Source organism: Choloepus didactylus, chromosome 21, assembly GCF_015220235.1.
Source record: "Choloepus didactylus isolate mChoDid1 chromosome 21, mChoDid1.pri, whole genome shotgun sequence".
NCBI lineage: Eukaryota > Metazoa > Chordata > Mammalia > Pilosa > Megalonychidae > Choloepus > Choloepus didactylus.
The window spans coordinates 2,565,876-2,588,488 of record NC_051327.1 but is presented as its reverse complement, the minus strand read 5'-3'; the positions used below and the strand labels follow the sequence as shown (position 1 = coordinate 2,588,488).

The window sequence follows — 22,613 nt, the reverse complement described above, 5'->3', positions numbered from 1 at the left end:
TTTAAAATATTCTTTGCTAAAGTTCTAAAAGGAATAGTACTAAGATGTTCATTAAATGTGCAGAACTTATGTATAATGCAAAAATCCTTGAGAGGTCTCTGGGCATAATTTGTATTTTCATTGTCATCTCACCATTGCTCCCTTCCCCACACTCCTCATGCCCCAAGTGCTGCCTACTCTCTTACCCGTTCCTCTTTGGTGTAGAGTTGGAAACACTGGGATAAAGTGCAAGTTTGAGGCTGATGATGACGCTCCTTCTGCAGACGGACACTTTCTGCATCAGGGATATACTCATCTTCGGTATTTACAAACAAGCTACAATTAGGAAAAAATAAGCATTTATCAAAGAATATCACACAAAACTAACACAAAAATACAAGCATGTATCAAAGAATGTCATACAAAATTGACACAAAAATATAATTACAGCTTCACAAAGTGGTTATAAATTTATAACCAAAAAAATCAATGTGTAAGAAAGCAAAAGTGGTGATCTACTTTTTCTCTGTTCCAGAATATTCTTGAAAAGATCTCTTTCAAAGTCATTTTGAAGAAATCACTTGGAGTTGGTTTTTCTGGGACTGGCTGTGAAATGTGCTGTTTAATTCATACATTCTTGTCCCTTGTATCTAAGGACATGCATCTGACTCAGCTTTTACTAGCCCTAATGGGCTTTTAGTAAAGTGGTTTTGGGAGTTTCAGGGTCAGGGGACAGAATGGAAAAGAAAAGAATAATAACCTGCCTAAATAAAGGTTTAGCAACATACTTGGATACTTAGCTAAAGAAAAGAAAGAGATGTGTTTCAGCTAAATTTAAAGATCAAAGGTAGGCTACTAAAATGCCAATTAAAACAAAGATTCTAGCGACACTAAGTAAAAAAAAAATACTCACAAATCTTTTGTCTCCTTGTCCCACTCTACTACTAATTTCACATGAGCAGTGCCACCTGGTCCACAAGATTTTAATGCCCTATAAGAAGGGGGAGAAAAGCCACACATTGTTTTCTACATAAATGATTTTATTTAAATGTGATTATGTCCCTCTGAAGTCACATTATGATTCCTGAAAATCTTCTTCATAGTTTCTAGTGAGACAATATAACCTCAAATTAATAACTAGTTTACAACTGGACTTAAAAATCCTTAAATTAAAACATCCAATATAGATATAAAGAGACTGGAAGAAATTTAGGATCACATTATAATGCTGTCAACAATCACTCTCAGTGTTCCTTATGACCTTCCCAACTTTTTGCCCAATTTCTCACAAACCTGATCCACAAGCACTGCTAAAGCAAGTTCTTCAGAATGTAAGGAAAGGAGGCTGGACTATGGATCAAAGCAACATAAAGAAATAAAGACCACCAGAGCAAAGGTAACCATATGGGTAATTATAAATGCCAGTATTATTGTAGTATATTGTTTGGTATGTAACTCCACTTATTGCTTCATACAGGTGCTAAAATGCAAATGCATAAAAGTATGATAAATTGGTAGTTTTGGACACACAATGTACAAAGATATAAATGGTAACAACTACCCCCCAAAAAAGTAGGGGGACGAGGGGTATGTGTATGTTAGTAAAGTTAAGTTCGTATCAAGTCAAATATGATTGTATTTGAGGATGCTATAGCTTGAGGAGTTAAATTTTAACCCCATGGTAACCCCAAAGAAAATACATGAAAAACATATTCAGAAAGAAATGAAAAGGGACTCAAAATGGTACAATGCAAAAAGCCAAATAAATATGAAAGTAGGCATTAATGGGTCAATGAGGGTCAAAAAAGGTACAAGAGTTACAAACACAAAATTGCAAAATGGCCAAAGAAAGTCCTGCATTATCAGTAATTACTTTAAATGTAGAAGGATTAAATTTCCCAGTCAAAAGGCAGAAATTGGCAAAATGGATAAAAATGTATGACCCAACTATATGATGTTTACAAGAGAATCCCCTTAAATTCAAAGACATAAGTAGGATGAAAGTGAAAGGATAGAAAAATACATACCATGCAAGTAGTAACCAAAAGAGAGCTGGGGCAGCTATGCTAACATCAGATAAAATAGGCTTTAAGTCAAAAACAGTTATAAGGAACAAAGATGGTCATTACATACTTATAAAAAGGTCAATTCAACCAGAAGACAACCAATTATAAATATACATGTACCTAACAGCAGAACCCCAAAATACATGGAGCAAATTTTGACAGATTTGAAAGGAGAAATAGTTCTACAGTAATAGATTTCCATACACCATTTTTGATAATGGATAGAAGATCCAGACAGAAGATCATAAGGCAATACAAGACTTGAAACATACTCTAAACCACCTAGACCTAACTGAGATATTTGGAACACTTCATCCAACAGCAGAAGAATATACATTCTTCCCTAGTGCACATGGATCCTTCTCCAGGACAGACTACATGGTAGAGAGCAAAACAAGTCTCAATAAATTTAAAAATATTGAAATCATAAATGTATCTTCTCTGACCACAATGGCATGAAGCTAGAAATCAATAAAAGAGGGAGAAATGGAAAATTCACAAATATGTGGAAATTAAACAACATACTCTTCCACAACTAATGGGTTATAAAGAGGAAATCACAAGGGAAATTATGAAATATCTTGAGGTGAATGAAAATGAAAACACAACATACCAAAACTTACGGGATGCAGTAAAGGCAGTGATGAGAGGGAAATGTATAGCTCTAGAAGCTTACATTGAAAAAGATGAGCAATCTCAAATCAGAGACCTTACCTCAAAACTAGAGGATCAAGAAAAAGAAGAACAAACTAAACCTAAAGTCAGCAGAAGGAAGGAAATAATAAAGATGAGAGTGGAGATAAAGGAGATAGAGATAAAAAATAATAGAGAGAAGCAACAAAACCAAAAGTGATTTTTTGAACAGATAAATAAAATCAACAAACCTGTAGCTAGACTGACAAAGAAAAACAGAGAGGACACAAATAATTAAAATCAGAAACAAAAAGGAGGACATTTATACCTGACCGCAAGGAAATAAAATGGATTACAAGAGGATAGTATGAACAACTGTTATACCAACAAACTGGAGAACCTAGATGAAATGGACAAAGTCCTAGAAACACACAAATCATATACACTAACTAAAAAAGAAATAGAGGATATTAACAAACCAAAAACTAGTAAAGGAATTGAGTCAGTAATCAAAAACGAAAAGCCCTGGACCAGATGGCTTCACAGATGAATTTTAATAAACATTCCAAGAAGAATTAACACCTAACCTGCTCAATGTCTTCCAAAAGCTGAAGAGGAGAGAACACTCCCTAATGCATACCCTCATATCAAAGCTAGATAAAGATACCACAAAGAAATAAAACTATAGACTAATATCACTTATGAATATAGACGCAAAAGTGTCAACAAAATACTAGCAAACCAAATCCAACAGCACATCAAAATTATTATACATCATGATCAATGGGAATCATCCCAGCTATGCAAGGGTGGTTCAATATAAGAAAATCAATTAATGTAATATACCACATTAACAGAACAAATGAGAAAAACCACATGATCATCTCAATTGATTCAGAAAAGGCATTTGACAAAATCTAGCATCCCTTCTTGATAAAAATACTTTGAAAACTATGAATAGAAAGAAACTTCCTCAACATGATAAAGGGCATATATGAAAAACCCAGAGCTAACATCATACCAATGTTGAAAGACTAAAAGCTTTCTTTTTAAGACCAGATACAAGACAAGGATGTCCACTGCTACTCAAAACGGTACTGGAAGTTCTAGATACAACAATTAGACAAGAGACAGAAATAAAAGGCAACCAAATTGGGAAGGAAGAAGTAAAACTTTCCCTATTTGCAGATGACATGATCCTATCTACGGAAAATCTTTAAAAATCCACAAAAAAGCTACTGGAACTAACAAATGAATTTAGTATAGTGGTGGGGTATTAAGAGCAACATGCAAAACTCAGTAATGTTTCTATACAATTGTAATGAACAATCTGAAGAAGAAATCAAGGAAAAAATTCCACTTACAAAAGCAATTAAAAGAAACAAATATCTAGGAATAAATTTAACCAAGGATGTAAAAGACCTATACAGAGAAGACTACAAAACATTGCTAAAAGAAATCAAGGAAGACCTAAATAAGCTGAAGGACATTCCGTGTTCATGGATTCGAAGACCAAATAGTTAAGATGCCAATTCTACCCAAACTGATTTACAGATTCAACACAATCCTAATCAAAATTCCAACAGCTTACTCTGCAGAAATAGAAAAACCAACCATCAAATTTATTTGGAAGGACAAGATGCCCCAAATAGCCAAAAGCATCTTGAGAAAGAAAAACTTAATTGGAGGGCTCATACTTCCTGACTTTAAAAATGAAGTTGGAGGGCTCACACATCCTGACTTTAAAACATATTACAAAGCTACAGTGATCAAAACAGTGGCGTAAGGATAGATATATTGATCAATGGAATCGAATTGAGAGTTCAGAAATAGACCCTCACCTCTATGGTCAACTGAATTTTGATGAGGCAGCCAAGTCCACTCAACTGGGACAGAGCAATCTCTTCAACAAATGGTGCTGGAAGAACTGGTTACCTATATGCAAAAGAATGAAAGAGGACTCCTGTCTCACACCTTATACAAAAATTAACTTGAAATGGATCAAAGACCTAAACGTTAGAGCTAGGACCATAAAACTCTTAGAAAAAATATAGGGAAGCATCTTAAAGATCTTGTGGTAGGAGGTGGTTTCTTAGACCTTATACCCAAAGCACAAGCAATGAAAGATTTAGATAAATGGTATACCCTCAAAACTGAATACGTTTGTGCTTCAAGGATTTTATCAAGAAAGTAAAAAGGTGGCCTACTCAATGGGAAAAAAAATATTTGGAAATCACATTTCCAATAAGGGTTTAATATCCAGAATACATAAAGAAATCCTACAACTCAACAGTAAAAAGATAAACAAACCAATAAAAAAATGGCCAAGACTTGAATAGACACTTTTCCAAAGAGGAATTACAAATAGCTAAAAAGCACATGAAAAGATGTTCAACATCACTAGCTATTAGGGAAATGTGAATTAAAACCACAATAAGATAAAATTTCTCACCTACTAGAATGGCCATTATCAAAAAACCAGAGAACTATAAGTGCTGCAGAGGATATAGAGAAATATGAACACTTATTCACTGCTGGTGGGAATGTAGAATGGTGTAGCCACTTTGAAAGGTAGTTTGGCAGTTTTTCAGAAAACTAAGTATAGAACTGCCATACAGTCTGGCAATCCCATTACTGGGTATATACTCAGAAGAACTGAAAGCAGGGACGCAGACATTTGCACACTGATGCTCATAGTGGCATTGTTCACAATTACCAATAGATGGAAACAGACCAAGTGTCCATCGATTAATGAGTAGATAAACAAACTGGTATATACATATGATGGAATATTATGCAGCTGTAACAAAGAATGAAGTCCTGATGCATGCAACAATATGGATGACTCTTGTGGAGGACATTATGTTGAGCGAAATAAGCCAGACACAAGAGGACAAATACTGTATGGTCTCACTAATGTGAACTAATTATAATGAACAAAGTCTGGGAGTTAAAATCTAGGGGATAGGTTACCAGTGAATAGAAAGAGGATAAAGAATGGGCAGATGATTGAAAACTTTGGATGGATTGTATAGTGTGTGAATAAAACTGTTTAAAAGAAGAAAAGAAAAATAAAAAAATCCCATTTACAGTAGTGACTGAAAGCATCGAATATCTAGGAATAAATTTACTCAAGTATGTAAAGGACTTGTACACAGAAAGCTACAAGACATTGCTAAAAGAAATCAAAGAAGATATAAATAAATTGAAAGATATTCTGCGTTCATGGATTTGAAGAATAAATATTAAGATATCAATTCTACCCAAAGCAACTTAAAATCATACATTAGGATATATGAAATTCTAGAAGGTGATTTTTTTTTTTTACCTTTCTACTGTTGGGTGGCACAGGGGCTTTTCCTCCTGGGGCAGTAAGTATGTTATTCCTACAACACTGACCACACGCAAACTGAATGGACACACCTGTGTTGAATGTTAAATGAGAATTAGGCTGAATTCGTCTTCAAAAACTTATGTCTCACAGTGGGATTTGCAAAAAAGATTAGAGGGATAGTAACCTGTTCATTTCATAAAATTCTCCCCAAATAATATTCTAATAGGCTGTTGAGCCACACTTAAACATAATAAATAAGGTTTACCCAAATGCAATTTACATATCAAATATACTATGTAAGACAAGTAGTACACTGCTTTAGCTTAACATTAACTTAATGGTCTTCCATGGGTACCTTAATAATCATAATTTTTTAAATAATCACAATTTTTAAAATATACAGATAGATATTCTACCAAAACTTCTCCAAGCTGATCATGCGAAAAACTTCGTTAGACAAATATTACAGAGGGATATTCAGCAATTCAAGAAAAATCCTTCCAGGTACCCTTCATAACATGAAGGATACATCCTCAATCACGAAAATCTGAACACAGTTGATTTTACTAAACAGCTTTTTAACAGGTTTCCCAACATTTCAGCTTAAGTGTCTGGTCCTCCCCAGTGCTGAGGCCTGAATTTTAAATTTCATTTTAAATGACTGTTTCTTCACTGAAAGGACAAGCATGCTATGCTGCAGTATCAAAATGCTTACAAACCTGAATACAAACCGTGGGCCTCAAGAAATACTTCATCTTCTCCAAGATCTCCTTCTGCAGAAGGTCCCATGCTATAGTCTTCTCTAAGTGCAGCACAAAAGGCAGTCCAAACCTAACACAGATAAATACTATAATAGCCTTAGAAGTATGGCAGTTCCTTTAATTCTGTAATTCCTTATTCTTGGTCTTAAAAGGGATCACAATATTATTAGTTTAGACAATTTTCAAAATAAAAGAAACAGGAAATTTAATTGTAACTCTCATAAGTGGATGAGCAAGTCAGAAGAGAAGCTTAGAATTCTAAATGAAATTTAACAACTCATATATCAAAATGGCTTCTAGGGGAGTTTGATGCCAGGATATTAGGAAGCAAGGGGTCAGGATTAGTGGAGATGGTAAGGAAAGAGGAAGTGGGAATGGATGAATCTAACAAACTGCATGGGTCAAACAAGTAAGGGGTTAGATGCCAGAGGAAGACACAGGACTAGAAGGTCTAGCAAGAAAGTGGCCATATCCTGGTCATCTCTGACAACAAAGGAGGCACTGGCAAGCAAGTGACAATAAAAACCAGCTACTACCCTAGGGCAGATGGTTCTCGGTCTTGGCTGCATATGGAAATCACCTAAGGAGCTTTAAAAAGCCCTACTGTCCAAATCCAGCCCCCAGAGATTTTGATGCAATCAGTCTGGTATGCGACCTGAGTGTTGAGGCATTTTTAGGAGCTTCCCAAGTTGCTCTAATATGCAGCCAATTAGTCCCCAGGCAATATGTAGCCAACTGCATATTAGAACCACTGGCCTACTTGCAACTCTTATCCAAGTCCCAGCTATCCAGAGCCATTCAGTGTTCCTGCATGTGTCCTGCTCTCACACATCCATGTCTTTGTGCAGGCAATTCCCTCAGCTTGGAATACCCTTCCCACCCCTCTTCTAGGCTAGTTCCTATTCATCCGCATCAAGACCCAGTGGAGGTAGTCTTGTCTCCCATGAAGCACCCAGTTCAACTGTTCCCTGCGCTATCTGTACTGCAGCACTAACCACACCATGCTGCAAAGATTGCCAGCTTATTTTCTGCCTCCTCCACACACAGACTGTGAGTTATTTGACAGCAGGAACCATGACTTACTTAGTTACAGTTAGTAGCTGTTGAGTTAGTAGCTCATTGAATGAATGAATAAATGAGTGAGTGAATAAACAAATGAACAAACCAACATATGAACCCTGACTCAGGCTGGAGCTGAAGTGCTGAGATTACCAAGAAACCCGCTTCTAGCAACCATCAAACAGTTTAGTCACGGGAATACTCAGCAGTGAACCTTCTGCTTAAAAACTACTGTGCTGTGAAATAAGTCACAGGCACACTGAAGTCATCCAGCCATACTTTTTACAGGGTAATGTTTTCACTCTAAAGATACTGGTATCATAAAGGGGATTCTACAGGTTCTTTAAATAAATAATAAACTGCCTTTCCTTCTGTCCCTTAAACATGCCAAGTTCTGTCTAGTCTTGTTCAAGCCATGAGACGCTCCCCCCAGATGTTCGCACGGCTCAAACCTGCTCAGCACTCGGGCTCCACCCAGGTGCCGTGTCCTCAGAGAGGCCTTCCCTGACCTCCCTCTCTAACACAGTTTTGCCAGCCTGCCCACTGTCACACTTAATCACGTTAATCTTTTTTAATATCTTTAAGGTGGTGATTGCTATCTGAAGTTAAATGTGTCTACTCATACATAGTCAGTCTGTCTTCACTAGGATGCAAGCCCCATGAGGACACAAACCTTGTGTGTCTTGTTTGATGCTGTAATCTCAGTGTTTAGAACAATGCAACACTAAAATATTTATGGATGAATATCATAATTATGCAAATCAACACATTTTGCATTAATGTTATTTACCACCCTTAAAATAAGGGACTTATTTCACAGCAAAGTTTTAAAAAGCTAATATAAAGTCTACCCTGACAATATTAGAAACACAGAGTTTTTCCTCCTTGACACATCTCTAATCAGCCCCTTGTTGTTACTCAGGGTACATTACTGTTGTGATAAGCTTGTTTTAAAAAACAGTCTAAAACCACCATAAATTCTTACAGAGGGAAACAGATTAGAGAGAGACTTCTGACTCCCAAGTTATTGGCTCATGCAGGGCTAGGTTTCTAGGGAAAGATAATGAGGTATTTGGGATATAAATTTGAGGAGCCTATACCATCCAAGTAGATATATTAAGAACTAACCAAAAAGAAGAAGAAAAAAAAAGAAAAGCTGTTAACAAAGCAGCTAGATATAGGGTCTAGAGTCCCCTGAAAATATACATGTGAAATGGGCCTTTAAACTAGATGAGCTTTAAGAACCTTTCTATCAGTCTAACTTTATATGTCTCCCCAAATCAGGTTAACTTATACACATATTCTTCCTAAATACTAAAATCCAAATCAAAAGTTAACTATTAAAAGTAAGGATTGTTCACCCCTATTTTTTAAAAACATCTGAAAATATTAAGATTTTAAAAGTCTCAGTAGTTATTAGAAAATGCATTGGTTTTTACCTTTTCCCCTGCTGTCCAGTACAGGCTCGGTTACACACCAAGAGAACAATCTTGTCACTCCCCGCTCTTGTAGAGGGCAAGTCCATTTTCCCTTGCTTTGCTGCTGTTTGTGTAGAGGAAGACAGTCTATGGTGATCCAAGCCAAATTTCAAGTGGTTTAGATTATTGTTTAAGTAAATTCCTGAAACAGAATAAAAACAACTCATTTCATCTCATCAAAACTATTTTCATTGATTCATTACAAGGAAATTTACGCAACAGAGAAACTACGAGGTTGTCATTTTGTAATTTAAATTGTAATTGAAAAAAAAAAGAAATGAATGCTCTATTTTGAGATTACCCACCTAGCTACCAAGTTAATTTCTTGAGCAGTCATTAGCTTTTTTAAACTAGCCTTACTTAGGTTTCTTATCTATCTTAAAGTGAAAATTAAACACTTTAGTGAATATTGGATACAGTTTTAGAGGGGCAAATTTGCTAAAATGATCCACCAGTGTGTACAATCAGCAATCAAAAAGAAATTTTTAAAAACTGAAAAATAAAGATAAATACAGTGAAATGATCTTCAGTGTTACAATGACAGTTTCTTCTCCATGATTAAAGAGCCAGAATTAAAAGAAACAAGATAAATTCACCTTACTAGACCCAGAGTCATTATTAGCACATGTCAACTTTAATACGATCAACTAGACTGGCTCACCCTGTATTAAAGAGCACAAGAATATGTGTTTGGCAGGCTTAGTACTGGTTGCTGAAAACCAGTTCTTCAGAAATGCCCCAAAGCAGAGCTACCTGTCGATCATTAATCAGACGTGCCCAGCAATTCAGCACCTAGCACAACCCTGCAACTCCCCTGCCTTAGCAGCAACTCAATAAATGCTTGAATAAATACTTGCTAATTCTCAGATTCAGTAATCACAGCTTTGGAAGTATAGCTTAAGGAAATCATATCCCAACTGAAGAACAGAAGAAGGAAATACCCTCTCCCAACCCCTAACCAACCACCATAAAAATAATATCATCACCCGAAGAAGAACAAAATTAAAAACAGCTTACATACAGTATTCATAGCAGTATTCTGGCAATAACCTAAATATCCACCAATATAAGATTTGTTGACCCTATTATGGTACATCAGCATTATAGCAATTTAAAAGACCTGTACATAATTCATGTCAAAATAAATTGTAAACAAATTAAAGTTCTAAAGAAAAGAACACAGAAACAAGAAAAAATTGAATCTTTATCAAGATACCCTCTAGGGAAGAAGACTTTTAAAGCTTAAACACCAAAAAGAAATAAAAAAAGACAGAGGAGCAGATTTCACTTTATAACCATTTAAAATTTTGGTATGAGAAAATAAAAGTAATAGAAACTTGAATTTGAGACAATGAATGACCTCATTTCCCAGTCCTGGCAGAGGTAAGGATGGGAAGATCTGTTCTCTTAGAAGGGACAAGAACCCTAGTGAGGTGGAAGGAATGTTATTCAGTGCACAGAAATTAAGCTCCACGTTTAAACTATGGACCAGTTTACCACCAGCTTTGTGACACTGGGCCAGTTAACCTCTCTGAGCCTCAGCACCCTCATCTGTAAACTGGGAAAGGAGCTTCCTATGTACCAAATAGAATATTTATAAGGCCTTTAGCACAGATATTCAGTAAGTGGTATATTCTTCCAACAGGCAAACCTTCTGGCTAGAATTTGGTAACCTTTGGACTTGGTCAAATTCACTTACAAATAGAAACTTAGTGATAGTCCTATGCAACTGGGGTGGGAAGGGGCATTTTGGGAAATTTTCAGTTGAGTAAACATTAATTGGGTTCTTGCTGTCTATGAGGTACTATACTAATGAAATAAAATGTGGCTGCAACTCCAGAGAATTTCACAGTGTAGTGAGAAAGGATAAAGGAGAAGACAGAAACTTCTATACAACATGCTAGTGACAGAGAGTAGCAGGAGCTATGACAAGCATGAAGAGTAAAAGTAAGCCAGCCTGGGGGGTGGAGGGAGGACAGAGGTGAAGAAAGGCTTTCAGGACAGAATGATGATTGGTTACTTCTGACTGTAATGCAATAAAATTAGAAAATAATTTATATAAACAAAAATATATACATAGCAACTAGAAAACAAACAAAAGAATACCTGGGTATAAGAAGAATCAAAACAAAAATAACATACTATTTAGAAAATAACAACAAAAAAGTGAGTAGACCAGAGAAAAATGAAACCTGGCACTGATCAGCCCAATATACACAATCACCAAAAGATTCTGAAATAAGAGGTGCCAGATGATCTGGGAGTATGGGGTGAAGGAAAAGAAGAGCTAAAATAAGGACTGGCTGAAAGCCCGTTTAAAAAGCAAACACCCAGGGGAGACGGAAAAAGATGGCAGAATAGAGAGGAGTGGAAGCTAGTTTGTCCCCCTGAAACAACTAATAAACAACCAGTAACAACTAGTAAATAATCTGGAATAACTGTGGGGGGACAAATGTGACTGTCCACTCATCATACACCAACCTGAATTGGGAGGAATGTCCGAAATTGCAGCATAAAATCTGTAAGTGAAAACTGCAGATCCAAGCCAGAAGTCCCCTCCCCCAACGGCCCGAAATGCAGAGCCTTGCAGTGCTAGAGAGCAGCATTCTCCCAGCAAGCAAATATAGCTCAGCTGAGCTCCAACTGGGGTTTTAATTAACATGCATGGACTGCTCAATACAAGCTACGAATCCTCAAGAAGCAGACAGAGGCTTTTGGTGACGACTGACCTTGGAGAGCCAAAGGGTGGCTGCGGACTGGCCGTGAAGGGGGATTTCTGTCCCTTTTTCAGCTCACTGGAGAAAGCCTCAGCCATTTTCAGTTCCCAGCCCTGTGACCCCGACAAGGGTGGAGACAGCAGAGGCAAAGAGTCTATTCAAATGCAAATGACCTCTCCCTAGGGGGTGTATTTTCCCTAAGAGGAAGAAGGTGGTGCCAAGCTCTACTACCCACCTTCTATTTACAATCAGACCCCAGAGCCTGGGGGAAAACAGCCACAGGCCACACCTCCTTACACCAGTCTGGAACTGCAGGCTGACAAATACCACCTGCTGGGCGGAAAAGCACAGTGACCTGAGGCCTCACAGGGTGTACCAATCTTCTAAGATACACCCTCAGGGAGATGTGATACTGTTGCCTCCTTCTGAGACATGAGGTCATTCTGGTCTGGGAAAACTTGATTGGGGTAACCAAGGAAACCAGATGCCTAGACAACAGAAAACTACAACCTATAATAAGAAAAATGAAGTTATGACCCAGTCAAAGGAACAAACTTACACTTCAACTGACATACAGGAATTTAAACAACTAATACTAAATCAATTCAAAAAGTTTAAGGAAGATATGGCAAAAGTGATGAAGTGTATAATGAAAACGCTGGGTGGACAAAAGGAAGAAATCAAAGTTCGAAAAAACAACAGGCAGAATCTATGGAAATGAAAGGCACAACACAAGAGATGAAAGACACACTGGAAACATACAACAGCAGATCTCAAGAGGCAGAAGAAAACAGTCAGAAACTGAAGAACAATGCATGTGAAAACCTACACACAAAAGAAAAGATAGAGAAAAGAATGGAAAAATATGAGCAATGTCTCCAGGAACGTAAGGACAAAATGAAATGCAGGAATGTATGTGTCATTGGTGTCCCAGAAACCAAAAAGAAGGGAAAAGGGGCAGAAGCAATAGTAGAAGAAATAATCAATGAAAATTTCCCGTCTCTTATGAAAGACAAAAATCACAGATCCAAGAAGCACAGCATACCCCAAACAGAATAGCTCTGAATAGACCTATGCCAAGACACTTAATAATTAGATTATCAAACATCAAAGATAAAGAGAGAATCCTGAAAGCAGCAAGAGAAAAGTGATCTGTCACAAACAAAGGAAGCTTGATAAGACTATGTGTGGACTTCTTAATAAAAACCATGAAGGCAAGAAGGAAGTGGGGTGATATATTTAAAATACTGAAAGAGAAAAACCACCAACTAAGAATCCTATATCTGGCAAAACTGTCCCTTAAATATGAGGGAGAGCTTAAAATATTCTCTGACAAACAGACAATGACAGAGTTTGTGAACAAGATACCTGCTCTACAGGAAACACTAAAGGGAGCACTGCAGACAGAAAGGAAAAGACAGGAGTGAAAGGTTTGGAACACAATTTTGGGAGATAGTAGCACAGCAATGTAAGTACACTGAACAAAGATGACTGTGAGTATGGTTGAAAGAGGAAGGTTAGGAGCATGTGGGACACCAGAACGAAAGATGAAAGATAAAGACTGGGACTGTATAACTCAGTGAAACCTAGGGTGCTCAGTGATTGTAATAAAAGGTACAAATATGTTTTTACAGGAGGTAGAACAAATGAATGTCAACATTGCAAGGTATTAAAAATAGGGTGACACTGGGGGGAAAATACAATCAATGCAAACTAGACTATAATTAACAGAAACATTGTATTATGCTTCCTTTAATATAACAAAGGCAATACACCAAAGCTAAATACATATGGGGGGGGAGGCAAAGGGTATGGAACTCCTGACATTGGTGATGTTGTCTGAATATTTCACTTCAGTTTAATGCTATCTTTCCTTTTGTTGCTTGCTAGCAGTCATGTTTTTTTCTCTCTCTCTTTTTTCTTTTGTCTACCTTCTTTGACTCTTCTTCCTTATTTATGGAAGAAATGGAGATGTCCTTATATAGATAGTGGCAATGGTGCTGAATACATAAATATGTGACTATGCAGGGAACCAATGATTGTTTACTTAGGACGGAATGTATGGTGCGTGAACAAAACCATCTTAAAAAAATAGGTTGATGAAGAAACCCTGAGGGCACTGTGTTGAGTGAAATCAGACAGATACATAAGGACAAATATTGCAGGGTCTCACTGATATGAACTATTTATAATATGTAAACTCATAGACATGAAATATAAGTTACCAGGATATAGTATGAGGCTAAAGAATGGGGAGCGGTTGCTTATTATGAGCAGAATATTCAACTAGGTTGAACTTAAATGTTTGGAAATGGACAGAGGTGATGGTAGCACGTTGTGAGAATAACTAACAGTGCTGAATGGTGTGTGAAGGTGGTGGAAAGGGTAAGTTCAAAGTCACGTATGTCACCAGAAGGAAAGTTGGAGGTTAAAAGATGGGAATGTATAAAAACAGTGAATCTTGTGCTGGACAATGTCCGTGATTAACTGCACAAATATTAGAAATCCCTCTCATGAACTAGAACAAATGTATGACACTGTAACTAGAAGTTAATAATAGGCATATAGGAAAAATATGTACCTATTACAAACTATACACTACAGTTAGTAGTATTTTAGCATTCTTCCATTAACAGTAACAAATGTACCATACCAAAACTACAAATCAATAATGCAGGGGGGGTGGTTAGGGGTATGGGAAGGTTTGAGTCTCCTTTTTCTGTCTTTATTTCTTTTCTAGAGTAATGAAAATGTTCTAAAAATTGAAAAAAAAATTAATTGTGGTGATGGATGCACAGCTGTATCATGGCACCATGGGCAATTGATTGTATACTTTGGATCTCTGGATAGTTGTATGGTATGTGAACAATCTTAGTAAAAAAATTAATTTAGAAAAAAAAAGCTAACAGTCAGATTTCCTCCCTGACACAGGGCAGTGAGATTACCCCTTCCCACCCAAGCAGACTACAGAGGGCAAAGCAGAGATCTCTGGACTGGATGCCACCAGACACAGCTAAAGGTGAAGGTACTGCACTGAAAATGGGGATAAGTGAACTCCTCAACCCTCCTATCCCACTCAGCCATCCCCCTCCAACAAAGAAAGAGGAGTGTCCTCCAGGGAGTCTAACCAGCCCAAGGAGGAAGACTGAATTATTGGCTCAGCAAGAGTATCCTGCAGGGAAGTGCATGGTCAGGAAGCCCCACCCAAGCATTACAGGGTCCGCGTAACCTTTTAGGAGCTGACACTTAAACAGGAACATTCAGGGCTTAGCTTGGTTATGAACTGAGGAAAGCTCCCAACATGAGTGACAGATTCCAAGGCAAACAGGGAGGAGGGGCTGGTATGGGAAAGTATAGATGAAAACTTTTTAAATACCACCATTAATATCCTCAGAAAGCTAGGAAAATACACCACAACCAGGAAACAGGAACAAGACACTACCATGAAACAAAAACAAGAACTTAAAACAAGAACTCAGAACTTAAAAATATGAGAGGAGAAATTTTTTAAAATCTCAACAGAAGGACTTGGAAATAAAGTTGAATAAATCTCTGAGAAAGCGAAGCAAAATGATAGAAATGGAAAATAAGGGGGGGAGCGTAACAAGAAAATTAGAGGACTAACCCAGGAATTCCATCATCTAAAGTTTCAAAAGGAGAAAGCAAGGGAACAAAGAAGAAACCGTCAACTAAATAATTCAAGAACTTTCCTGATACTAAAGGATATGGGCTTCAGGTGGAAAGGATGCAGAATAGCAACACAACCCACTCTCAGACACATTGTCAGTCAACTTCAAAACACTTAGAATAAAGAGAAGATCCTAAGAGCTTCCAGAGAGAAAAGAACAATCACAAACAAATGAATACGAACAGAATGGCTTCAACTTCTCAACTGGTAAATTCTGAAAGGAAAATTACTCACAATCTAGAATGCTAGTCCCACCAAATTGCCAACTCAGTGCGAGGCAGATTATAAATATTTTCAAATTCTCAAACAACTGACCACCCTCTCTTAGGAAGCTACCAGAGAATGTGTTCAACCAAAACAAGCGGAAACATGGAAAATTATAAGAAACAAAGATCTGGCACAGGAGAGAGATGACAGGAATCCCTAGACAATGATTACATGCCAGGCACAACCAGTCAAGACCAGGCAGATTAGAAGATTCAAAGATATTAAATTAACAGAATAATCAATGCCTTTCATGTCTTTAGGCAATAAATGTCTAAGGCAACTGACCAAGAAGTCTGGGGATGAGTTAGTGACAATGCATAGAAGAATAAAGCACACAAACAAAAACACAAGAAAAGTATTAACTCCATGGAAAACAAAAAAGTTGGGTGGGTATGAAAGCTTTTTACATAATCATAACAATATAAACACTAAATATTGCTCCAATCAAAATCATGATGGAGCTATGTTGGGAGGCCAGACGGATAGGAACATCTCGTATGGTTGGAACACAAAAAGAAATGGGCTAAATTTCATTTTTCTTAGTGAGAAGTGACTAGATAAAATCTAATACCAAAAAATCAAAAAGCAGTAATATCATTTAAGACAGGAAGGTAGATAAAAAAATAATCAGCTAAAAGAAATGAAAATGGTTGCCTCTGAAGGGGGCAAATGACAGTGGAAAGGAGGTGGGGATCTGCTACTTTTTATATCAAAGCTGTAGAACTCTTTAAACTGTGTGCCTGTACTTTGAAAAATAAAAACACACACAAGAAATTGTAAGTACAAAAAGATCTATACCCATAAAACAAGGGTTGCTATGAAAAGAAAAACTCCGAGAGCACGACAGTTCTTAACAGTGAACATAAATGCTTAAATAAAAACTCATCAGGCCTCAGCTGCATAGCAGAAGGGACATTACTAAGACAAAAATTAGTGAATCAGAAAATCAACTAAAAAGTCTTCTAAAATAAATGTTAAAAGAAAAACATACTAGACCAATGATTGCAAGGATGGCTCAGTATTGGAAAAATCAATTTATATCAAGTTATCAAAAGGAAGAAACATACCACTGAGAGGAAGTATGGCATATTAGTTAAGAGAGTAGGCTCTGAAGCCAGGATTGCCAAAATTCTGGCTCTACCACTAATTAGCTGACCTTGGACAAGATAAACAACCTTGCTATATCTCAGGTTACCTCATCAGAAATATGAGAATAGTAACAGAATCAACCTCCTGTGTGTACTGTGAGGATTAAATAAGTTGATGCATGCAAAGAATACAGACTACTGCCTGGCACACAGAAAGCACTCGGCAAATATCATAATTATTATTTTGAATTATTTCATCAAATGCTTGTTCAGTCTCTAACATTCATTCCTGGTTTAAACACTTAATAAACTACAAATAGAAAAAAAAATTACCATAAATAAATACCTATTTCAAACCAACAGCACACATCATACCTAAAAATGCACAAAAGGCATCTTCTTTCTTTAATATAGTTTTATTGAGATATACTGATAAACCACACAATCATCCACAGTGTACAATTATACACAGTACCATAATATAGTTGTGCACTCATCACCAGAATCAATTTTTGCACATTTTATTTAGTCCAAAAAAAAATAAATATATAAAAAAGAACACTTATGTGATGGTTAAGTTCATGTGTCAACTTGGCCAGGTGATAGTACCCAGCTGTCCGGTCAAGCAAACAGTGGCCTAACAATTGCTGCGAGGATGTTTGTGGCTGGTTAATAAACCAACAGGCTGGTTTAATAAATCATCAGTCAACTGACTGCAGCTGTGACGGATGACTCACCAAAGGGCATGTCTTCCACAATGAGAGAATGCAATTGGCTGGATTTAATCAAATTAATCAGTTGAAGACTTATAAGCAAGACAGACAGAGGACCTTCACTGCTTCTTCGGCTGCCCAGTGAAGTCTTTCCTGAGGAGTTCGTCGAACTTGCCAGTCCATTTCCTGAGGAGTTCATCGAACACGTTCATCGAAGATCCCAGTTCATTTCCTGAGGAGTTCATCAAAGTTACTGGTTCATTTCCTGAGGACATATTCCTTAGAAAGTTGACAGTCTGCTGACTGCTCTACAGAATTTGGACTCGTGCATACCCACAGTTGCATGAGTCACTTTTGTAAATTTTATAGTCATAGACACCTCTCACTGATTCTGTTTCCCTAAAGAACCCTAACTAATACAACTTGGTACCGGGAGTGGTTCTTGAGAAACAGAATCTTAAAATGGGCTTTTACAATTTGTTTTCTACTCTGATGAGATTCAAAGGCATAATGACTCTATTTCCAATAATCAAGAGGGCACTGACAGTCCATGGCATAAGATGGCAAAGGAGATACGCAAAATAGCACTGTTTGATTTTCCTAATGATACTCTAGTACAAAGCAAGGCTCTGGGTGACAGTGTTTTCGACACCTTCCAGAGTTTTGCAGAATTAAGAGGTATAATGATGTTGGCTGGCTGCTCTTAGATACTTTGGATAAAAGTTGTAAGAGAAAGTGATGAGCTAAAGGCTTCAAATTCAAAACTTCAATGCCGTATGACAGATGTAAAGTTTTCTGTGTGAAATTTTATTTCCTGTGCCTGCAGACTTGAAGTTTCTGAAAACCAGAGGCAGACTCTCATTGTGTGAGTAGCAGATTTACAACATAAACTAAAATCTCAAACTCTCAGGGTGTCTGCTGTTAAAGTAAAGGCAATGATTGAAAAAGAATGGGATCTGGAAACTTGGGATGGGACATATGGATTGATAATAATGGCAGTGAGGACACTGGAACCCTGGATTCTGCTGAGTCATTATTAGATTTACCTGTAGAGAGCTGTCCTGAGGAAACAGCTTCCCCACCTCAGTCTTCCCTAAGGAGACTGCCATCCAACCCCCAACACCAGTCTTTGCTTGAAGACCTATAACTAGATTAAAGTCCCAACAGGCCCCAAAGGGTGAGGTACAAAGTGTGACCCATTAAGAAGTACGCTATACTCCAAAAGAACTGTACGAGTTTTCCATTTTATACAGACAGAAACCAGGGGAATATGTGTGGGAATGGATATTAAGGATGTGGGATAATGGTGGAAAGAATATAAGGTTGGATCAGGCTGAATTTACTGATATGGGCCCAATAAGCAGAGATTCTGCATTCAATGTTGTAGCTCGAGGGGTCAGAAAAGATGTTAACAGTTTGTTTGGGTGGTTGGCTGAAACATGGATCAAAAGGTGGCCGGCATTACCAGAGGCTGAAATGCCAGAACTGCCCTGGTACAATGTGGAGAAGGGGTTTCAAAGGCTTAGAGAGACTGTAATGTTAGAGTGGATTAATCATGGAAGACCTGCTCACACACCCCTGGAATGTCCAGAAGACACATCTTTTTCGAGGGCTGTGAGGAATAAATTTGTGAGACTATCTCCATCATCCCTGAAGAGCTCTGTAGTCGCCCTTCTCTGTAGGTCAGATATTACTGTAGGAACTGCTGTCACTGAGCTGGAATCCTTAAACACAAAGGGGACAATCGGGTCCTGAGTCGGCAGAAGCTAAGTGGCTGCAATTAATCGCCACAGACAAGGTGGGCATGGCTACCATAATGGAAAACAGTTCAAAGCAGCAATCAAAATAATATGACTTGCAGAGACTTATGGCGTTGGCTAGTGGATCATGGAGTACCAAGTAGTAAAAAAGATGGGCAATCGACTAAATTCTTGTTTGAACTATACAGGCAGGAGAAGTCTAGGTCATATGAACAAAAGTCTCCCTTGAATTACAAAAACACACAGTCACGGCCCCTTAATCAATTCCCAAACTTGAGACAGTTTACAGATCCAGAGACCCTTGTATGAAGGGAAGGACCCTGTTTCAATGCCAAAAATTTATACTGTTAATCTTCCTCCCAGCCTTCCCCAAGGGGACCTACAGCCTTTTACCAGGGTAACTGTGCATTGGGGAAAAGGAAATGATCAGATATTTTGGGGATTATTAGACACTGGTTCAAAAGTGACATTAATTCCAGGAGACCCAAAACATCACTCTGGTCCACCAGTCAGAGTTGGGGCTTATGGAGGTCAGGTGATTGATAGAGTTTTAGCTCAGGTCCATCTCACAGTGGGTCCAGTGGGTCCCCAGAACCATTCTGTGGTTATTTCCCCAGTGCCGGAATGCATAATTGGAATAGACATACTCAGCAACTGGCAGAATCCTCACATTGGTTCCCTGACTCCTGGAGTGAGGGCTATTATGGTGGGAAAGGCCAAGTGGAAGCCAATAGAACTGCCCCTGCCTAGCAAAATAGTGAACCAGAAGCAATACCAGATTCCTGGAGGGATTGCAGAGATTAATGCCACTCTTAAGGATTTGAAGCATGCAGGGGTGGTGATTCCCACCACACCCCCATTCAACTCTCCTATTTGGCCTGTGCAAAAAACAGATGGGTCTTGGAAGATAACAGTGGATTATCATAAGCTTATCCAGGTGGTGACTCCAATTGCAGCTGCTGTTCTGGATGTGGTATCATTGCTTGAGCAAATCAACACATCCCCTGGTACTTGGTATGCAGCTATTGAGCTGGCAAATGCTTTTTTCTCAATAGCTGTCAGTAAGGACCACCAGAAACAGTTTGCATTCAGCTGGCAAGGCCAGCAGTTTACATTCACTGTGCTACCTCGGGGTTATATCAACTCTGAAGCCCTATGTCATAATATTGTCCGCAGAGATCTTGATCGTTGCTCCCTCCCACAAGACATCACAGTGGTCCATTATATTGATGATATCATGTTGATCAGACCTAGTGAGCAAGAAGTAGCAACTACTCTAGATTTGTTGTTAAGGTATTTGCGTGGCAGAGGATGGGAGAAAAATCCAACAAAAATACAGGGGTCTTCTGCCTCAGTAAAATTTCTAGGTGTCCAGTGGTGTGGGACCTGTCGAGATACTCCTTCTGAGGTGAAAGATAAGCTGTTGCATCTGGCCCCTCCTATGACCAAAAAAGAGGCACAACACTTAGTTGACCTCTTTGGATTTTAGAGACAACATATTCCTCATTTAGGTGTGCTACTCTGGCCCATTTACCGAGTGACCAGAAAAGCTTCTAGTTTTGAGTGGGGACTGGAACAAGATGAGGCTCTGCAAGAGGTCCAGACTGCTGTGCAAGCTGCTCTGCTACTTGGACCAGGTGATCCAGCTGACCCAACGGTGCTGGAAGTGTCAGCTGCAAATAGAGATGCTGTTTGGAGCCTTTGGCAGGCTCCTATAGGAGAATCACAACGCAGGCCCTTAGGATTTTGTAGTAAAGCTTTACCATCCTCTGCAGATAACTACTCTCCTTTTGAGAAACAGTTGTTGGCTTGCTACTGGGCCTTAGTAGAGACAGAACCCTTAACCATGGGCCACCAAGTTACCATGAGATCTGAGTTACCTATCATGAGCTGGGTATTGTCTGACCCACCAAGCCATAAAGCTGGGTGTGCACAGCAGCACTCCATCATAAAATGGAAATGGTATGTACAAGATAGAGCTCAAGCACGTCCTGAAGGTACAAGTAAGTAACAAGAGGAAGTGGCACCACTCACTATCACTCGCAGTGATCCACTAGGAAAATTTTTGCTTTCTGTCCCTGCTTAATCTCTGCTGGTCTACAGGTCTTGGTTCCAAAAGGAGGAGTGCTTCCACCAGGAAACACAACAATAATCCCATTAAACTGGAAGTTAAGACTGCCACCTGGCCACTTTGGTCTTCTCATGCCTCTAAATCAACAGGCAAGGAAGGGGATTACTGTACTGGCTGGGGTGATTGATCCTGACTATCAAGGGGAAATAGCACTGCAATTACACAATGGAAGTAAAGAAGATTTTTCCTGCAATACAGGAGATCCCCTAGGATGTCTCTTAGTACAACCATGCCCTGTGATTCAAGTCAATGGAAAACTGCAACAACCCAATCCAGGCAGGACTACCAATGGCCAAGAAACTTCAGGAATGAAGGTTTGGGTCACCCCACCAGGCAAAGAACTATGGCCAGCTGAAGTACTTGTTGAGGGTAAAGGGAACATGGAATGGGTAATGGAGGAAGGGAGTGATAAATATGAACTACAGCCACGTGACCACTTACAGAAACGAGGACTATGATGGCATGAATATTTCCTCCTTGTTTTGTCATGATTATGTTTGTATTTGTCTGTAAAGCAAATATCTTTGCTTTCTTCTGTCTTATCCCCTTATCTTATGGCATAACCCGTACTGTTCATTTTGCTGTATTTAAGCTAAAGGAAATCAATTTTAAGAGCTAATGTCACCCAAGGACTTATACCCTATTCTGGAGAGATTTAGTGTGTTTCTGGTTGTATGCTGTACAGAAGAGTATTGTTAGGCAAAATATATGTCTGTTATTGTTATCTACTTAGAGATAAAATATGGTTTTAGGGGTGGACTGTGATGGTTAGGTTCATGTGTCACCTTGGCCAGGTTTACCCAGGTGTCTGGTCAAGGAGACACTGGCCTAACAATTGCTGCGAGGACGTCTGTGGCTGGTTAATAAACCAACAGGCTGGTTTATTAAATCATCAGTCAATTGACTGCAGCTCTGACTGATGACTCACCAAAGGGCATG

The 22,613-nt window shown here is 38.4% G+C and overlaps 1 protein-coding gene across 2 annotated transcripts in view; it reads right to left on the bottom strand.

The window, feature by feature from the left end:
- Positions 1 to 22,613, bottom strand: part of USP31 (ubiquitin specific peptidase 31) — a 146,202-nt gene that overhangs the window by 32,207 nt on the left and 91,382 nt on the right. For both annotated transcript variants that reach the window (XM_037814962.1, XM_037814963.1), the window contains exons 7-11: positions 9,272 to 9,452; positions 6,732 to 6,843; positions 6,007 to 6,101; positions 893 to 970; positions 186 to 315 (exon numbers count right to left, since the gene is read on the bottom strand). In XM_037814962.1, the coding sequence (XP_037670890.1) occupies positions 186 to 315; positions 893 to 970; positions 6,007 to 6,101; positions 6,732 to 6,843; positions 9,272 to 9,452 (596 nt within the window). The remainder of the gene's footprint in view (positions 1 to 185; positions 316 to 892; positions 971 to 6,006; positions 6,102 to 6,731; positions 6,844 to 9,271; positions 9,453 to 22,613) is intronic.